A 20561-nucleotide genomic window follows, 5' to 3' on the forward strand; every position below is an offset into this window, starting at 1 on the left:
CGCTGCTCCCATCTCTGGTGAGAAAGCAGGTTTTACATCTCCTCGCGGTATTAGGTCATGCATGTGTTCTACTGGAATTTTCCCCCCTAATGCTGTAATGGGAAAGTGTTGTGTGATGGTCATTCCTGCTTCATCCTGGAACACATGGTGTGCGAAGTGGAAGGAGGAACAGCGACGATTGACGTGCGGCCACTAGATGGCGCCACACACCACGTATAGGAGCCGCAGTGCGATACACTGATTGCGTACGCATTCCTTATACTGTCTAAAATAAAAATGCAAAACAACAAATGTAACCTGCGCAAAACATTTTATTCAGTTCTAATAAAACATTTTAAATTAAAACATTAACACATGTATATATTAGTATGTCTTTGGCACAAAAAAGTAAGTAAATAAGAATCAAACTGCTAAACGTAAACAATGTCACATCACATTGCAGGGATATATGTGCATGTCACTCTCATCACATCGACAAGGTCAAATCTGAAATCTCAATCTTGTACTGGTAACTAACAAAATGAAAGTACCTTTTTTGAACAGAAACGATGGTCTAGACAGGATGCTCATAATAAGGCAGTCAGTTTCAAAAGGAGAGGTATAGTGTTATTGTGTAAAAATGCATGTTAATCTTTTTTTTTTTTTAAATAAACATATCTGTCATAGTTATCCTTGCTTGCCTGAATCACCTCAACCAAAAGGACAGAAAACCAGATTAGTTACCTCATCCTTGTGACTGAAAGCCCAACATCTGTGTGTCCTGTGTGAGGCTTTTTTCCTGCAGAAAACCTTCAATATATGGTCACAGTGGTATCGCTGATATCCTTGCCAAAGGACTCTCGTAAATAGGTTCTGCCCCAAATAATTTAACGGTTCTGCAATGAACATCAAAGCTCGTGCAGCTGTTCGTTTTACTTGCAGGATCACTTAGTTAGATAAATACATATATGGTCGACTGTCAAAAGGCATACGGAATAATCAAGAACTTCTTAAGCTTTTTGGAATTTTGTCAGGGAGACGCTTGTAGGGGTGAGAAGGTACACTGGCAGATACAATCACTAGCACCAAGTTAACTGAGGAAAGTAAAATCTACCCTAATAAATAGAGCAGCGACTCCTGGTTTTTGATGGAAATTTTGAATCGAGTCAAAATCTCTATGCTCTGTACTCAGAAAGAGACTTTTCCAAAAACTGCTTGGTCTCTTTCTGTTCCTAACATGTGCTGCCTAAAAATGACATACACCTAGTCTACAACACGAAGCTTTAAGCAGCTACCCTTTGTGTGCACAGAACGATCAGGTGGCTGCTGCAAGGGCTGTAAACGTCCACAGGGACTGACGCGCGTGGGTGAATGCTCGCTCCCGGCAGGACTAATGAGAGCGCCGTCCAGCGTCCGGACCACCCAGCTCCCAGCCCCTCCGCCCCGAGGGAGCGCGCTCAAATCTCCGTCCTTTTGTGGATGAGCACTGAGCAGCGGGTTAGAGCACCGCTGGCTTTCAGCTTCTCAGCATTGGAGATGGGAATAAGCAAATGATCCTTCAGCTTCTCGAAAACCTGAAAGAACAACAGCAGGATACTTCACTGGCATGAACGCAGAAATCGAAATTGCACGTATTCATTTAGCTGACACTTTTCTCCAAAGCAAATTTACAACTATTTATCCATCCGAGTGATTTCAGGTAAGTACCTTGCTCAAGGGTACTACAGCTGGAGGTGAGACTTGAATCTGCAACCTTTGCATCCAAAGGTAACAGCTGTAACCCCTACGCTACCAGACGGCCCTACTTATATAGCTGATGCTTTTCTCCAAAGTGACTTTCAGTCTTGATACCTAGAGTCTTGTGGTCAACTCATTTATACAGCGTGGTAATTTTTACTGTATCAATTCAGAGTGAGTTCCTGGATCAAGTACTGCAGCAGGAGGTAGAATTTGAACCTGGGTTTTCTGGGTCCAAAAGCAGCAGCTCTAAACCACAGTACTACCAGCTGCCCACGCAGGTATGATATACGTGATATACCACAAACCACATATGGGGCCAGATTGAACAGGGCAGGCATGCCAAATATGTGATGAAGATGTATTCGCTGGGTTTTCGACTGTCAGCCCTTCACATATGTTACCAAAGCTTAACGTGCAATCCTTAACCCCTTAGCAAGAAAAAAAAACTAATGCGTCATTTTTGGCAGTTTTCATAAAGCGCGCTAAAAGCCTTTCGAAAAGAATCCCTTCCTGCACGGCCTTCGCATTCATAAGCAATATGGCATCATAACTCAACGGAGTGCCTGTGTATGATGTGAGAAATGCTGTTTTGCCTAGAACTGCACACTGGTTATAAGGAGAGGCTGGATGCAACTACCGTCAACTGTCGGAGACGCCGCGAAATTCGTCCCACGCTACTCGCCGTGAAAGAATTCATGGCTCCGTGTATCCAGCCGAGATCTCTCGTTACAACAGCTCAAACGTAAACGTTTCTTTGGACTTCTTGGTCCCCTTATGAACTTACTGACTTCCCCTGAGCGTTTATACCAACCTTCGCAAGCGAACAAAAAGTCTGATTGTGAGAGGGCGCCACAATACGACATGCACGAAGCAAGGATGACGTGCGGACCCTCAAACTGGCATATTTGTGCTGATTGTTTTCTTCTAAATAACTACTTAAACTGCATCCTCTCTCGCCGTTCCTTCTGAATTTTAAGCATTTATGCAATTATGACATGAATGTTTTCTTTCAGTTGGGGTGCGGTGGCGCGGTGGGTTGGACCACGGTCCTGCTCTCTGGTGGGTCTGGGGTTCAAGTCCCGCTTGGGGTGCCTTGCGATGGACTGGCGTCCCGTCCTGGGTTCGTCCCCTCCCCCTCCATCCCTGTGCTACCGGGTTAGGCTCCGGCTCCCCACAACCCCGCATGGGACACGCGGTTTCGGATGATGTGTGTGTCTTCTATTCGGAACCTAAGATGTGGATTAAGAATATTAATATCATTAAAATAGTATTAAACCAATCAGTTTTATACATATATGCTGCCTACCGTTTACATTTATTCCTTTAGCAGATGCTTTTCTTCAAAGCAACATCTCAAAGAGAAATTCAATGAGTGCGTTACATCTACCTTATCGACAGCCCTGGATGCCTGTATGGAGAGCATTTGCTGGATCGCTGCCCCACATACACACCCACGGCAGTGGATTTGACGAACATCGACGATACAGATGTTAAAGTTTGGCTACACGAAGCCAATTTTACAGCTTAAAGCTTGCCCTTTGTTGATAAAGATCTGTTTCTGAGCATATGACAAATCTACCGTATCCATAGTTCCACCCAATGACAGGGCAAATTATATTTCTCTGAACGTGAACAGTTACAGGTGAATCCAGCTGCGGAATGATTTATTATTTTAATATTCTCACAGTAAGAATGGAACAGACAGTTGGTGTGAAATATAAAAATGCGAAATAGTTTTAGGAAAGGGTGACATGAAATGAATGTACAGTACGAGATGAAAAGCTCTTAGAAATTAACCCTCTCGCTCTTCCTTTCAGCTACTATGGAATTAAGACTTCAACGCAAGAGTAATTACATGGCTCAGGAGTAATGTACCATTAACGCTACAGTGAGACAATACGTTTCACACGCACTGTGTGGCCATCTGTCCTAACGTACCGCTCGGTGCGGCGACAGACAATAGCTCTTATGTAACCGGAACGTGGTTTTTATCCACCGGAAGGTATCCGCAGTGCCGTAACAGTACGGCTCCGACAGCGAACCAGAAGGGCAGAGTGCTACGCCGTCGCGGGGAGCCGGAGCCTAACCCAACAACACAGGGCACAAGGCTGGAGGGGGGGAGGGGACGCACCGAGGACGGGACGCCAGTCCATCGCAAGGCACCCCAAGCGGGACTCGAACCCCAGACCCACCGGAGAGCAGGTACAGGCCAAACCCACTGCACCACCGTACCCCCCATGCTACGCCGCCACGTCTACGTCAAAAGACACACGGCGTGTAACTCGAGGCCCGTACATAGAGCGACAGGAACCAAATCGATGGGTGACACTGCGTTGCGCACATGTAAGAGCGCAGCTTGGGGCTACGGGCGCTTGGCTGACGTGACCCACTCAGCCCAGCAGGAGCTCCAAGCCCTTTGACACATGCCACGTTCTTATGATGCTTGCAGAGAGGTTGTTACAGCAGGAAGCGATAAAAACCTTTTATCGTGGTTTTTACAAGAGATTATCAAATATCTTTTAATGAAGCCAACCAGGATTCAAGTTTTGACCCCAAGGCCTGTGCCTGGAGCCAAAACAACCATTGAGGGACACTGGGATTCAGCCCTGTAACCGCTGGCCCCCAGTCACAACCGGCATGGCCTTGTCCTCATCTCCTGCTAGCTCCAGAGACTGGAAAGGAGCGGTTCTGATTCCCAGCTGCCAATGAGAGATAATAGCAGGCGGGGAACACAACGTATTAAACTGTTTTGCAACAACACGTCTCTTCGCAGTAACACAGGGCGGCAACTTTTTTTTGCCCAAGTGCTCGCAAGCGCCGTGCGTGGTAATGACGCATCGTGGTCTTGCAATTACATTTTGCTGCTTTCTCCCGCTTGATACCACGTGCGTGACGATGCCAAGATTTGTAGGATGGAAAAAAACAATGACAAATAAAAAGGCATCAAAACAGATGGGGAAACAGTGGACTGATTTCATTGCATAATTCAGGAGGGGAAAGGGGTTGCGTTGAGATGGAGGGGGACGCGGCGCTGGGGTAATCTGAGGTTCCGTAACAGGTCGGTAAGTCCGCCGGGCGAGGGAAACGGAGATGTGCCGTGTTGGGTCGAGTTTAGGCTCACTTTGGCGCTCTCGGGGTACTCCTCCTGCGCGCAGTGCAGCAGCACGTGGCCCTTGCCGGGGAGGTTCATGTAGACGCAGTTGGCGGCCGCATCATCTGGGACCGTCAGCTTGTCGTAGCGATGGTCGCTCATCTGCTGCACGACCTGCAACGGCCAACCACAAGTTCTCCGCTGTTAGGGCCGGGTATGGAAAAATTCATACATTTATTCACATTTCGGGTTAGGGTTATTCGTTTAGCAGAAACTTTTCTTCAAAGTGATGGACAGTGCTTATTAACTAGTGTTTAGCTGACATCTTGCATCCAAGGTATCTCGCAGAGTTAGACACACTGCACCGAACTCCCTAAAAATCATTCACTGATTGATACAAGAGAGCAAATTAACACACACGCACACACACACATTTGCTGAAGCTGCTTGGCTCAAGCGGGGTCATGGCAAACCAGAGCCTAGCCCGGCAACACAGGGCACAAGACTAGAGGGGGAGGGGAGACACCCAGGACGGGACGCCAGTCCGTCGCAAGGCACCCCACATGGGACTCGAACCCCAGACCCACCAGAAAGCAGGACCTGGCCAAGCCCCCTGGCACAAATACGCCCCCCTGGCACAAATACGCCCCGAAAGCTATTTAAATTCACCAGTTCGCCTGAAACGCGTGTTTTTCGACTGCGCAGGGAGAACATCCGAACTCCACACAGACTCAGTGGGACTCAAACCTACATCTAATCGTACAGGCCGAGCAGTCTGCGTGTACAGCAAGCGGAAGTAAGCACACGTGATCTAATGCTGGTCCCCGGCTTCGAAATGCTGCTCCGTGTTCACGTTTCCAGCTGACCCGAGCACTCCAACCATCTAATTACATCCATAATTGAAGCAAAGTAGCCTAGTATGTTAGGGGTTTCAAGAGCACCGGAAAAGCTGTTCAGAGATCATCCTGCCAGCCCTGAGCCGAGAGTCGTGCACACACACGCACGCACGCACTTTCCGAGCCACCGGCAACACAGGGCGTAAGGCTGGAGGGGGAGGGGATACACCCAGGACAGCACGCCAGTCCATCACAAGGCACCCCAAGCGGGACTCGAGCCCCAGACCCACCGGAGAGCAGAATCCGGTCCAACCCACTGCGCCACCACGCCCCCGCCGCGCGCTCTCCGAGGAAACAAAGCAAGGGAATGATTAAACTAAGTGCTCTACGGTTGCGTCCTCAAAATTCAAATGTGATCCCTGGCAGCCAGTGTGTGCAGAGATTTTCATTCCAGCCCATTTCCCGGTTTAATCGGCCCAATTAGTCATCAATTACCTGTACTACTTTTTCCGATGAATCCGTCGCCCCCAAAAATTCGGAAAGCACAGGAAAAGAGTGGCAAAAACGCACTCGCGATACGCACGCTAAGGGAACGCAACCTGGCTCTGTGGGCTGCCCGCGCCGGAAAGCGTGATTATACGGTATCCCTCGAAGGAACGGCGCCGTCACTGCGGGATCTGCTCGTGAACGAGCGAGCGAGCCGCCTTTCAGCAGCCGCCTACAAAACATTTTCCGCAGAGACACCCTATCGGCTTAGTGCAACCGCTCACTCCACGCTGACCTCAACATGTGAAAAGGTTGAGTCAAGCGCAGTCTTGGCTGAAACCTCATGTAGAAGGAGGAGTTGGTTTGGATCAGATGGCACAACGTGTCGGCAATAGAGCGATTCGGACCAGCGCTTCAGTGGTTAAACGGAAAGGCGGGACCCTCAACCTTCGAACCCGCGATGTCGCAATTTTCGGGCTGCACTCATTTTCCAAGAGTACGCTCAGTGCGCTGCCCATTCTTCGTCATTCATCTTTCGGACACCTCGTCTCCCGGCGGTTCCCATCGCCGCGGCTCTTCCGCATACAGTTGGCCGCAAAGAGCAACAGAGGTCGCGGAGCGAAACCCCACGCAGAATCCTGGAGCTTGAGTCACAGTTGACCTCTTGAGTTTTTTTTTAGGACAGTATGACCTCATGGCTGAAGATCTGCAGTCGTGTCCCATTGTTATTAATGTGGCTTTGACACGAGTCCGAAGCATCTCCTCTGCTTCATGGCACGGCTAAGGGAGGCAGCCGTAGCGGCGGCATCGAGGGCGGGCTCTTCGCACTCTCCGACCTTTGCCTGCTGTTAGTCACTGCGTGGGAAAGGGGGTGAGGGAAATCCCTTGTGAGGAAGAACATGCTGAGTCTAAAAGTACAACTTGGCTTCCCTGCGCAGAATAGACCATGAGTCTAAACTTTGGCACTTAGGACTATTACATTATTTGTTTGTATACATTTCTCTCCGCAGACGTGTCATCTGCAGCTCTTCCGCTAAGGACCAACGACTTTGTCAGTGTACAGATCAGAGCAATTCTGCTTAATGTGCAGGGGGCATGGTGGCGCAGCGGGTTCGGCCGGGTCCCGCTCTCCGGTGGGTCTGGGGTTCGAGTCCCCCCTGGGGTGCCTTGCGATGGACTGGCGTCCCGTCCTGGGTGCGTCCCCTCCCCCTCCAGCCTCGTGTTGCCGGGTTAGGCTCCGGTTCACCGCGACCCCCCCTTGGGGCAAGTGGCTTTAGCCAACGTGTGCGTGTAAAACTAAGGTACAAGTATAAGGGCTGCATCTAATTTGATGGTTGGGTCTTATAATTGAGGGAAAAGTGCTGTGCTGCCAGGTCACTCCCTATCAGCACTCAGTTCAATTATACTGAGCTGTCAGGATTCAGAGCCAGACTGAACCTGCATCAGCACTAAAGAAACCCATGTGAACTTTGGCAGAACACACAGTATACAAGTTTCTGTACTTAGATTCCAGCGAGGCTGAAAGCCTGAATACCTGTAAAAACAAAAACAGCATTCCAAACATGACAGGCCGTGCGTGCCGATCCCATCCGGGGCCATCCGTAGCGGGAAAGGAACCTAAAATGATCCGTTCGTCAGCTCGTTTCTAAAATGATCTTAAATTATAGCATTACTCGGTCTGAAGGACGACACAAAGGTACCTTTCGTCCTTGTCGCGATAAAGAGGACGAAGCTGCGTCGACGCTCTATCAGACCCGGTTACATAACCACAAGCTGCAAAGTCAGGACAGTCTAATTTCGCGGATATACACGGGAAAGGGCACGCGAGCAGAAAGCGCACACGTCCATCTTTAACATGCTGTCGTCTTCAAAAATAGCTCCCGTGACCGCAAAACTACCTTTCAAGCGCCACCGTGCGCTGGAATTTGGCACCGCCTCCAGCCTAACGCACTCGCCTCTTCCCCTCGGGGAGTCATCCTAAAGGGATTATATCATGAAAAGACTTCACACATCTCACATCCCGCAGTGTGGCTAAAAGGAAAATGCAACACTTTTAGCCGGGATGAGAGAACAAAGGAACAAGAAACACTTGCCGTCCAATTCGGTTTTAAGCGCCTTTCACTTTCCAAACCTGTGCGTGAACTCTCAGCATGTCAGACGAAAAAATATTTTAAGAAGCAACACCCCAGCGCAAAGGCCACCTGTATTAGTGGGAAGGAGGATTTCGGATAGCTCCTCGCCCTTTCTTGTTCACGCAGCCGTACGGGGTAGCGGGCGCCGCTCAGACTGCATCCCAGACCCTTATATTTGTTCATTTAGCTCATGCTTTTCTCCAAAGCAACTTGCAGTATTAAGGTTACAATTATGTGCCCATTTATAGAGCTGGGTAATTTTTTTTGAGTGGAGCAATTTAGGGTAAGTACCTTGCTCAAGGGTACTACAGCCAGAGGCGGGGAGTGAACCTGCGACCTTTGGAGCCAAAGAAGTAGGTTTATCCACTACGGTACCGGCCGTCCCTTGCGGACGCATCTCTGAATTGGGGTCCTATCAGGCACCAGTGTGTGTTTTTACCATCCGCAAAGCGGACACAGATTATACCGAGTTCACACACGCAGTGAAATCACTAATCCTAAGGGGGGGTAGCAGTGAACCGGAGCCTAACCCAGCAACACAGGATGCAAGACTGGAGGGGACACACCCAGGAAGGGATGCCAGTCCATCACAAGGCACCCAAAGCAGGACTCGAACCACAGACCCACCACAGAGCAGAACCCGGCCAAACCTGCCGCGCCACCGCGCCCCCCGTATGGAGTCCATTTCTATTTTATTCTCTCGCTGTTCTGAAGATGCCACAAAAATGTCTGTTTTCCATCAAAGTACATTTACATATTTAGCAGACACTTTTCTCCAAAGCGTCTTCCAATGAACTCTATGTAGTGTTATCAGCCCACGCACCTTATTCACCAAGGTGACTTACACTGGGTCTCTCCATCAGTGGAACACACTCTCTCTGTCACTCACACACTACGGGGGAACCTGAACAGCATGTCTTTGGATTGTGGGAGGAAACCAGAGCACCCAGAAGAAATCCACGCAGACACGGGGAGAACATGAAAATTCCACACACGCTGAGCAGGGATCGAACCCATGGCCTCTCGCACCCCCCAGGTGCTGCGAGACAGCAGCACTACTTGCTGTGCCACCGCACCGCCCCGAAGCAAATGTGAAGACAAGCCATACGCAGATGCGAAAGGAACTGGGGTTAAACGTCCTGCACGCAAAGTAGCATCATTCCAGCCTTCTAATCCTTTCCCTCCAACAGCAGGACCAGCCTGTAATGATACATCAGCGAATGTGTGGGAAACCCAGTGCCCCTCCAGCGCTGTACCTTCAGGCATTTCTGCGCGTGTTCACTGGAGCCGATGGCGACGAGGCCCGGGCCGGCCATGCTGCAGAAGCTTTTCAGGCGCTGTCCGTTCTGCACGGGAACCATGGACACGGCGTAGTCCTGCAAAAAAGCCCGTAAGTGTGCCCCGTGGGAAATGGACACGATCTCCGCGGACTGACGTCACGGAGCTCCGCGGTCGCAACAGCGCCGCGATAACACCGTCTGCGCCCCGCTGCTCTGACACCACGTGCAAATACGAGCAGCATCTCCGCAGCTACGACTCGGGGTCCCGCATCTAGAAATCAAGAAATGATCCATATACTATATATTACATTTTATACGGTCTGTACAAAACGCGAAAGGCCGAAGCGAAGACTTTCTAACACGAGGTTACTCCTCTTTAATATTCTCTGTTCTGAAAAAAAAAAATTAATGGTGTCGACTCTAAGGGTTCAGACCCCTGAAGCACCGGCAGCCACTGAAACTGGACGACGGCGGAACGGACGGTGTGAATGCACTGGTAACGCACAGCCTGGTTTGGACTCTTCTCTGCCAGCTGGCTCCACATCTTCCGGCCTTCAACACCGAATTAGTCCTAATGAAATTACCCTGAATTAAAAATGCTACCCCGTTTCGCATCACTGTCAGTCAGGTGTTAGGAAATGTCTGGGACCAACGGTTCGACGTCCGATTTCTGCCTTTTCGGTCGAACGCGTTTTGCACAGTCGCCGAATTTCAACTAACCTTGAACGTGTCTGCAAGAATTTCTGCCCCTCGCTGGTTCGTCCTTGTTGATATACCCACAAAGAATTCTCTGCCTGAGTGGAATGAGAGAGAAAATACGGGGCTTTACACATTTTCTGGAACTGAAGTGTCAGCACACAGAAAGTAGAAAGCTTACAGTTTTAATAAAGCCAAAGAATTATGTTGTAACAGCACTGGGGGTGGGGGGGGGTTTGCGGGCTTGGCCGGGTCCCACTCTCTGGCAGGTCTAGGGTTCGAGTCCCGCTTAGGGTGCCTTGCGATGGACTGGCATCCCGTCCGGGGTGCGTCCCCTCCCACTCCGGCTTTGCGCCCTGTGCTGCCAGAATAGGCTCCGGTTTGCCGCGACCCCGCTCGGGACAAGCGCCTTCAGCCGGTGCGTGTGTGGCGCCGAGGGGGGCTGCTGGGTATTCGTGTACATAGCTGTTACTGCCTATTCCTGTACATAGTCCTGTGTTCCTTTCTCGCTGGCTCTTATATTGCTGACACTTAGTCTGCCACAGGAATTCTGGGGGTGACCCCATAACCACTGTGTGGAGCAGGGGGGTTAGAGTGACCCAGGGGAACTCTCGAGTGTTGAGCTGACTGTCTCGTACTGTCTCTGGCGTCTTTGTCAAGGCTGCCATCGAGCAGACCTGTACGCATTCAAGAAAGAGCAACTTCCTATAACCCCATCTCCAGTAGCTCCTTGGGGCGGCGCTACAATACACACAGTTTATCTTTACATAATAGAAGAGTAAGTGATTTTTTTTTTTTTTTTTAAATAGTTGGGGTTCAATTTCTCTCATGAACATTTATTCATGTAACTGACACTTTTCTCCAAAGTAACTTCCAATGTTACTCTACTACAATTACTTCTGTATTTATACAGCTGGTTTTTTTTTTTTTCTTTTTTTTTTTTACTGGAACAATTTAGGGTAAGTACCCTCCTCGAGGGTGTTACAGTTGGAGGTGAGGCTCAAACCTGCAACCTTTAGATCCGAAAGCAGTGGCTGCAACCACTACGCTACCAGCTGTCCCACAACAAACTACAATATAAAAATCACCAATGATGCCATATTAAAAGTACTTTTCATATTATTTTTACTATGGTATATGGTATTTTTCATGGTATTATTAGTATAGTTAGTATGCAAATAAATCATTTGAAATATTGAAATAAATTGATGTTTCGAAACAATTTGTGTTCCACTGTGCCAACCCCCCCCCCCCCCCCCCAATTTTTAAAATAATGCTGTACAACATAATTTAAAAAAATCTGAGTAATATTGTGATGCACTCAGCTGTCCAGGAAGCGGAGGTTCAGTCATGCGCAGATGAACTGTATCTAAAAATCATTAACAGCCTATGGGAACAATGAGCAGTTGGAAAAACAAGAACAGACCGTAAATAAAATGAGAAGCATTAAAAGACCTCCGCTGGAAAAGAAGGGATCGTCCAGCGGTACGTCCCTAAACATGCGGACAGGACAGGGTCAGTCGCTAACCGGTGAACAACACATCTTCCCCATCCAGCGTGGCTGATTCGTCTTCCATGTCCACGATGTTCAAGTTCAGCTCTTTCAAGGCATTCCTCATGGCTTCGGTCTGAAAAACAGCAACAGCGCACGCATTTCAGTCTCACAAGCCAAGGAGGGAAGAGGAGTGTAAATACCATTTAGGGGTCAGGTGGGTTCTCTTAGTGGAAACAAACTGCAACACATGTTAGTGATCACCCACGAATCAAGGAGAGAAACAAAGCGCTGCAGAGCGATGCACGGGCTGCAGCGGATACTATCGAAATATCGAGCACTTTGGACCAAGAACTAGAAACCTTTACGGACTGCTACGGTACATTTATTCATTAAACAGTACTTTTCTCCGAAGGGACTTACACCGTTAAGCTACTTACGGTTATTTACCCATTTATACAGCTGGGTGAGTTCGCTAGAGCAATTTTTAAGGATGAGTACTTTGCTCAAGGGTACTACGGCTGGAGATCGAACCCGCAACCTTCGGGTCAAAGGCAGCCGCCCCGGCGGCAGGTGGCATTGCCATCTCATCTCATAATAAGAGCATGTGACACTGCGAGAGGCGCGAGTCCTTTTTTGATGGTTTCATCAAGAGGATCGGGAAAAAGAGGCAGCTTGGAACGGCGATGAGATCAGACTGGAGAACAGAGGTCTCATCTGACAGCTGTATCGCACGGTGAGGTCAGGCAGACCGAAATTCGAAGGCCTGCGTCCAGTCGGCGGACAGACGGAGCCAAGGCATGAAGTCATGCCGATAGGCCGTCTTCCAGGCAAGAAAACCTGCGTGTTTCCATCAGGTAGCTCCGAATACTCAATCCCCGAAATATTCTGTACCGTTTCCCAGTATTCGTCAAGGGTGACGGGGATCTGGAAGAGTCCGTCGTGACTCGAACAGACCTTGGGCCTCCTGGCAAAGACACGGCCGCACCTGCGTGAACATTATAATTGGCCGCTCGCTCAAATTCTTCGCTGAAGGCATTTGGCTCCGCGCTTTGCCTTTTACCGCCACCTTTCCATCACCGCGAAACTATGAGGACGGGGTAGGTGTACGAAAGGGCGGCTTCACCTGCAGCTTCCACTCCGTCTTACCTCGAGCATTTTGCAAGGCACGTGAGCCGAAACCGAAATAATTAACGTGCGGGAGATTGAAATAAGAGTTGGAAATTTTGATTTTAAGTATCTTTTTTTTAAGACGGCAAGCATAGTTCCCGCCGGTTTCCAAGAGACCGTGACTTTCTGCTCACGACAGAAACGATTGAGGAAAAAGCAAAAGCCTCGATAATCAACTCTCTCCTGAAACAGCGTGCGGGTCTCTGCGACAGAATCAAAAAAGCGAAAGTCGAGACGAAGGCAGACTCCGATGACGCTGCGCTATCATACTTCACTGTGGCACCTCTAATTACCATGTAATATAGTTTATTTTTACGCAGATACGTTAAACGTTCCCCTACTGAATCAACATCAGTACAATCTTTCCTGAAGCCTAAACCTGAAAGGATTCAAACGTAAAATACGCCGGTGCCGTTCCCCTGCCCCGCTTTGTAATTTTACAGCTGAGGCGGTGAGGTGGCTCTCCGGACGGCGCGGAATAACATATTAGCCGGGCCATTTCGGCTGTCTGAAAAGAGGAGCGGCAGATATTCTCCGTCATCAATCTCTAGGCTCTTTTATCTTCTTCTGCCGCGACAGATTTGCTCCCGAGTAATAAAGCTGGAATTCGCATTTAATGACTTTGGAAGAGATCGGAATCGGTCGCTGTTCAAAGGGGCCCGGCTGCTCGGAACACGCGGGACGGGGGGGGGGACCTCGGTCGGTGAAAAATAATCTCTGTGCCGAAAAGCGCGCCGCCTGTCCTCGGCTGGGGAATGTTTTCTGTCCCGCTATCAGAACTTCCTCATCGGTCAGCCTGCAAAGTAAACAGGCAGGTCGCCCCATGCGGCACACGGGAGCTCGCGCCGAGCACAGCTGCGCGCGCCGCAGGGAGTCGCGAGTTGCATCACCCGCAAGGCATTTCCTGCGGCATCACGTGAAGCCGCCGGGGTCCGGAAGTCAAGCGATCCGACCCCTCGAAATAGGCACCGATGCGCTCGCGACAGTCACGCGGCAAGCCCTCTCCATCGCGACTAAATTGCTGTATTGTGCGTTTTACAATTCTCTCAGTAATTTACCGCAGATGCTAAGTAAAGGCGTTCCTCAAGAGCCTAAATGGGTCTCCTTACAGTTTACACGAGAGAAATAAACAAGGCCTGAAATTTTCACGACGGAACACACACATTTTCTGAACCGCTTGTCCCAAACGGGGTCGCGGGGAGCCGGAGCCTAACCCGGCAACTCAGGGCGCAAGGCTGGAGAGGGAGGGGACACACCCAGGACGGGATGCCAGTCTGTCGCAAGGCACCCCAAGGGGGACTCGAACCCCAGACTCACCAGAGAGCAGGACTGTGGTCCAACCCACTGTGCCACCGCACCCCCGTCACGCCAGAACAATTCACCGAAATCATCTCATGGGTCTGAAGCGCTTGCAAACTAGCCCTGGGTTTCCGTTTTATCGTGACGTTTATTCCATCAGACCCCTTCGCTCGTCTGCTTCTGCTCGCTTGGTGGTCCCGCGCACGAACGGTAAAGCTTGGAGGTTCTCGGTTCTGGCTCCGTTGTGGTGGCATGACCTTCCCCCGTCGCTCAGAAGTGCGGAAACGTTCAAGGAGGGTCTGAAAACTCACCTTTTCCGGATCCGCTTCGCCCAAGATCTCTCCAGCTCATGTAGGGCGTAATTGTTCGCGCATCGTAACTTCATGAGCATCCCCCGATACAACCTTTATTCAGCCATTACTCTGGTATTGTACTGCTCATTTGTATATCTTATAATATTTAATAAAAAAAAAAAAAATTGGTGTGGGTATCAGGACTTGTCTATCCTGTGTTTTATGCACCTACTTGAACGATGAACTTCGGTGCAGCAAGCGGTAAGTAACGAACTAGGTTTACTTGAGTCACATGTCTGCAGCTCTGTCTCTTTCTCTTAATGTAATGCATAAATTGTACTTTTGCTGAGATGTACGTCGTTTTGGACAAACGCATCTGCTAAATGATTAAATGTAAATGTAAATAAATGAAGGGGGTGTGGTGGCGCAGTGGGTTGGACTGGGTCCTGCTCTCCGGTGGGTCTGGGGTTCGAGTCCCGCTTGGGGTGCCTTGCGGCGGACTGGCATCCCGTCCTGGGTGTGTCCCCTCCCCCTCCGGCCTTACGCCCTGTGTTGCCGGGTAGGCTCCGGTTCTCCGTGACCCCGTATGGGACAAGTGGTTCTGAAAATCTGTGTGTGTGTGTAAATAAATGGTAATGCTGATGCAGTGTGACAGACAGAGTAACCCTGACGCTAAGTGTGAAGTTGCTGCTTAGCAGCAGCCAAAGCCTACAGCCTTTAGGATCCTAAAGTTTTAATCCCGTGTTTCCCCTATGTGAAAATCAGCAGGAGACGAGGCAGGAGCTGCATGACGACGACTCCGGTACGTGGAGTAAATGTAAGTCATAAGGCAAAGGGCCCTCGCACGCCGAGAGACAGCTGTCGGACAGATTGCGTTTCGTGCCCGAGCGATCCGAGAGGATGGTCGCGGTCAGCGCTGGGTCGAGTGACCCTGCTTCTGGCGAGCAGTGTAAAAAAACAGTTTTCTCCTTGAGGTAGAAAGCATTGGCTCTGCCAGTTTACTAATGCATGGTAACTACAGCGCTGCATCCCGATGCCACGGCAACCGGGGTACACCGCAGGTGTAAAATCTAATCTTTCCAAACACCTTTTCACCTTTCCCACTAGCAGACGTCCGATGTTCTTAGCATCACCCCGGCATTCGAAGAGGACGATTCCATCCTCCAGGAGGATGTTTCACTCTAAGTTTTGTCTCATGATCATTTGTCATTTTTTTTCAGGAATGAAAAAAATCTCTTCATTTATGCACACAAGATATATGAATTACAGGCTAAATAATACCGAAACCTGAATCCGGTTGACAGAAGAACGGTTCCTTAATCCGTCTCCCAGCCTTGACACGGTTCACCCTGCCGCACCGCCGCTGCCACCACCATGCTTGGAGCGAAAGATGCGCATCCAAAACGTTTCAAAAAGCGCCGGGTCAACGACATGTGACAAAATCAGCAAACGCTTCCAGCACATCGTATCAGGTTTAATCTGAAAATCCCTCAAGTGTATTTACAGCCATGGAGAACTAAGCACTTAGAAATTAAAAACAGCTTCGTTTTAATGTGGATCTGGCACCAGGGTTTTAAATTCTAGAACTGGAATCCTAGAGTGCCACCCGTGTTCGGATATTTTCTGTGCCTCCCTTTAGGAATTCACTAGTAATTAAAGGCATTGGAAAAACTTCAGTTTCAACTTGAATATTCCAGTAATTTTGTTGCTTGTTGTGCTGTTTTTAAATAGCGCAACGTTGGCCATATAACTAATTTCACACGATCTGTGATGAATGGAGTGCGAGACCACCTTTTTTTTTTTTTTTTTTTTTTTACAGTGACTTCAATAACAGCGACATAGAAGGAATTTACAGGTCTCACACACACACACACACCCGTTTTCAATCTGTGACATTACACATGGCTCATACCCTGCTTTGGATGTTATTTTACCATTATAGAAACTGGCATTTATCGCGTACTGTTATTTGCAAACACTTAGGACATTATCATAAAAGGCACTTCATGAAGGAAAGCCAAATAGAAGTGAAACCCCAGCAGATCTGATGTCCACTATTATACCTTTTCCAGAAAAAGGAAATAAAATACAAGCAGAGATTTGCGCAGATAAACCTCAATTGACACGAAAAGCCAGTCTTGCACAAGCCTGCTGAGAAAGTATGCTGCTCTCTTGTTCGGTCACAAAATGAACAATTGTTATGTGCTGGACGGAAGAACACTTTCTGTTCTGTCTGGACACGCACCGCGGGCCAAGAATGCACCTGAATGAGCCGACCGGTCATTATCTACGACACCCAATATCCCATAATGCCTGCAACGGGTGCCAGCTCTCCGTCCACTCCTCGGCGCAAAGCAGAATGGCCTGTTTTTCACTCAAACAAACGTACAAAGCATCGGGCCTTGGCGTGTCACATTCCACTCATTTCTTAACAAAATGGGACAGCAAGCAGAAAGCAGAGCCTCGCTGAAGCTATTATACAACCAGAGTGGCTGAGTGCATCAGACCGATGAGGTCCCGTCTCTGACGGCAACACGCTTGGCCAAGGATTCCTGAATGATCGCAGAAAGCATGGCATCAAGGACATGCACACAAGCAGAGCCACAAATCAGTTCACGTGGCTTATTTAAACACAGGCACTCGGTGTGTGAGTCAATGACAAGCCGATTCGTCCATCCGTTATCAATAAGTGCTGGGCCCACGCAGGGTCGTGGAGGTCCGGAGCCTATTCCAGAAGGATAAGGTGTGAAGGAGGATACACTCTGGAAGGGATGCTAGTCAGGGAGCGCAAACACACACCCCTGTACAGGCAGAACTAACGTATCTCAGGCTGTCCAAACCACTCGCCCCATACGGGGTGGCGGGGAGCCAGAGCCTAACCCAGCACACAGGGCATAAGGCTGGAGGGGACACACCCAGGACGGGACGCCAGTCCATCGCAAGGCACCCCAAGGGGGACTCGAACCCAAACCCACCGATGAGCAGGACCAGGACCAACCCACCATGCCATCGCACCCCGTACAGCGTATCTCCGTAGGTTCACTAAATTGCTTGGTAGAAGGAAGCAAGCACTGATAGTTTATGCTTCCACATTTATTTTCTAAAGCACAATTAAAGTGATGATGAGATTCAGCGCAAGAATGCAAGTTGTTTTCAAGTTCTTCGGGTCTTAATGATGAGTTCCGCCGAGAAGACGCGAGTTCTGCTTAGGTAGTTTTTCCGATACGAGCGAGACTGGGATGCCATCCTGGAGAAAACCCATAGCCTTGACACAACTTCTTGGATTCAGCGAAGCAAAGATGCCTCTAAAGGAAGAGAACAAGGAAGAGTCGGATGAAAAGAACACATGAATTTTGAATCTGACGGCTGACGTTAATCGCGGACAGAAGAAAGAACGGTAAAGCTCAAAATGCTTCTCGGGACAATTACACGCAAATCTTAACCCCTCCGAGCTGCGATAAGACCTGGATGAAAGACGCTGTTCCGACACAAACTCCGACACCCCGGACGATTTCACTTTATCTTCAGGCCGTTGTGCAACACATGTTCAGACACAAGTATGTAAAAAGCTGCCCAGATCACCTTCTGGGGAACCTGACATATGTGAGCCTTGGGAGGCTGATAAGAGACTCAGAACCCCAAGTATTTAAACGGGCGTGTACGCGTCAGTGTGGCCCTACCTGGTAATGTAAAACACTGTACCGGGAATGGAAGGAATATATTAAAGGCTCACGATGGGTGCACATTAAAGGCTCACGACGGCTCAACTTTAAAAGCTCACAACAGTTTTAAAAATAAAGACCGGGTTAGTGGTGTGTGTATAAAACATTGCAGATGGGTTAGAAGCACTTCCTTGGAACACATGCTGAACTGCTCTGCGCAAACTAACTTAACGCATGTTTATGCGTCTCAGAAAAATATGTTAAACAAATATGCGAAGGATAAAATTGATCTCTCCCCGTGGAATTCAGTGGAAAACGAGCGGTTATCTGCCATCCTGCCTTCAAAGCGTTTGGCATTCCATTTAAACCCTGACGTCAATTCCTCAGGTTGGAAAATGACTCCATATGGTTTCAATGACGTATGGCAGGGAAAATTCCCATCTCAGCTATGCAGAGTCCCTTTATTCACAACGGATTATACGATAAGCACCAGGAAGGAATTACCAAAATTGCTTACATAGCCACTCCCTTTCAGCACTCTTGTAATACGCGGCTATATTTTACGTTCTGGTGGCAAAATTCAAAAAAGTACAACATTTCTGCTCTCTCAACGAACAGAAAAAGCAGAGCAATGAGCGAACGCGGGAGAAATTAAACAGAAAGCCACGGAAACGCCACGTCCGTCTCATCCACTTTAGATTTTTGCCACGTTCGCTTTTTTTTTTATTTTTAAACTTAGCTATGTCATTTTACGGGGCAATTCCGAAGGCAGAACATTTAATTTGCTCGGTTATATTCGTTAGCGAGGTTTCTTTATCGCAGGTTGATTTGTTTCTGAGTTATACTTGGAAAAAGAAGAGTTATGAAGCACGTTTTAAAACTGTATTTCAGCACAGTCATCAGAAAGCTGACCTGCAATAAAAAACGCCCAAAGGCACCAACCCAAGCGCTACAGAGAACAACACAAAACACAAAAGGACCATGTTGGTGCCAGCGAGCTTTAATTAAACTCCTAGGAAATTGTAAGTTTCGGCAGAAAAATCCCAGACGGTGGCAAAACGTGACACATTTATTGCCCGGCCAGAAAGGGGGCTCGGCGACAGCCGGCCAGGGGCCTCGGCCGAATGCTGACCGCTACAGGGAGAGGAGGCCCCGGTTCTCAAAGGTCCTCCAGTTAAGAGGGGAGCGCTGAAAAGGGGAGGCTAACAAAAGGCATTTGGCAGCGGCAGGTCCTTTCGCCGTTACAGTTCGTTCCAACGCTGGAAGCGGTAGCCGTCTTCCCGAGCCGCTCCGTCCGGAGCCCGTTCCATTCAGCCTCGTGTATCCATTTGCTCGGATTTCTGGGAAGGCCCATCAAAGCTTGTTTGTCAAACGGTGCTCTTCAGCTCACAGTAGGTTGACCTCATTTCACTTTTTTTTTTTTACACTCGTCTCATAAAGCATGCTGCAAATTAAGCGCTGTGGGCTTCTGTGGGAACAAATAACTATTTTTGCGTTTCCCTCCAAAATGCTGTCCAGCTTCCCTCCGATTCTTCGAGCCAGTAGGCCGCAGATCTTAAATTAAACGTAGTTATGATTGTAACTTTTCTGTAGTATTAGTATATGCCCAAGATCCACTTAAGACCCTCTGACTATAATCAGAAGGTTTTAGAAAATATATTTCAGATAAACATTTCCGTAAAATGTAGAAAGCTATTAGAAAAACAAGCATTATAACAAGCAATGAAATTTTTGAAAAACATTCTATCAGCAGCTCTTCACTACTGGCAAAACAAATTAACGAACGGTATCTCTATATTCGTGACTTGTGCATATGCCTTTAGAACACAAAAACCACTGTAGGAGATGCTCTGTCATCAACTTGTTTTTCTAAGACAATTAATGTGAAACCGTTTACATTTCTTGCCCGAGAATAAAAACTGATGGTCCCGACACCATGTTCTGAGGGATTAAGGCTGCTGAGGCCCCGAACCTGCAGAAGGAGATTAGAGTTTGTAACGTCCGCGGAGGAAACGGCTTCCGTACCCACAACGCTTCAGTGTCTATAATGCTGCAGCTTCTTAGAACTCCAGACCAGAAATCTCTCAAAAACAAGCTGATAACACACACACACACACACACACACACACACACACACACACACACACACACACACACACACACACACACACACACACAATGTCTACAACAGCTTGTCCTAAGCTGGGTCGCAGAGAACCGAAGCCTAACCCGGAAACACAGGGCGCAAGGCTGGAGGGGGGAGGGGACGCACCCAGGGCGGGACGCCAGTCCACCGTAAGGCTCCCCAAACAGGATTGAAACCCCAGACCTGCCACACAGTGGGTCCCAGCCACTGCACCTCCCCCCCCCCCAAAGCTGATAATATTCTTATTAATTTTTTGTTA

General features: G+C 48.8%; 1 protein-coding gene across 3 annotated transcripts in view; it reads right to left on the minus strand.

Moving 5' to 3' along the window:
- Positions 1-302: 302 nt before the first annotated feature.
- LOC108935167 (N(G),N(G)-dimethylarginine dimethylaminohydrolase 1-like) overlaps positions 303-20561 on the minus strand; it is a 47073-nt gene continuing 26814 nt past the window's right edge. The window contains exons 2-6 of one of the 3 annotated variants that reach the window (XM_029250195.1): positions 11769-11868; positions 10265-10338; positions 9521-9640; positions 4841-4984; positions 303-1553 (exon numbers count right to left, since the gene is read on the minus strand). In XM_029250195.1, the coding sequence (XP_029106028.1) occupies positions 1437-1553; positions 4841-4984; positions 9521-9640; positions 10265-10338; positions 11769-11868 (555 nt within the window). In that variant the 3' untranslated portion in view covers positions 303-1436. Of the gene's footprint in view, positions 1554-3973; positions 4985-9520; positions 9641-10264; positions 10339-11768; positions 11869-12881; positions 13827-20561 lie in introns of those variants that run through there. The other 2 variants (XM_029250196.1, XM_029250194.1) reach the window with 2 other exon arrangements.

Source organism: Scleropages formosus, chromosome 3 (genome assembly GCF_900964775.1).
Source record: "Scleropages formosus chromosome 3, fSclFor1.1, whole genome shotgun sequence".
In the NCBI taxonomy this organism is placed as follows: Eukaryota; Metazoa; Chordata; class Actinopteri; order Osteoglossiformes; family Osteoglossidae; genus Scleropages; species Scleropages formosus.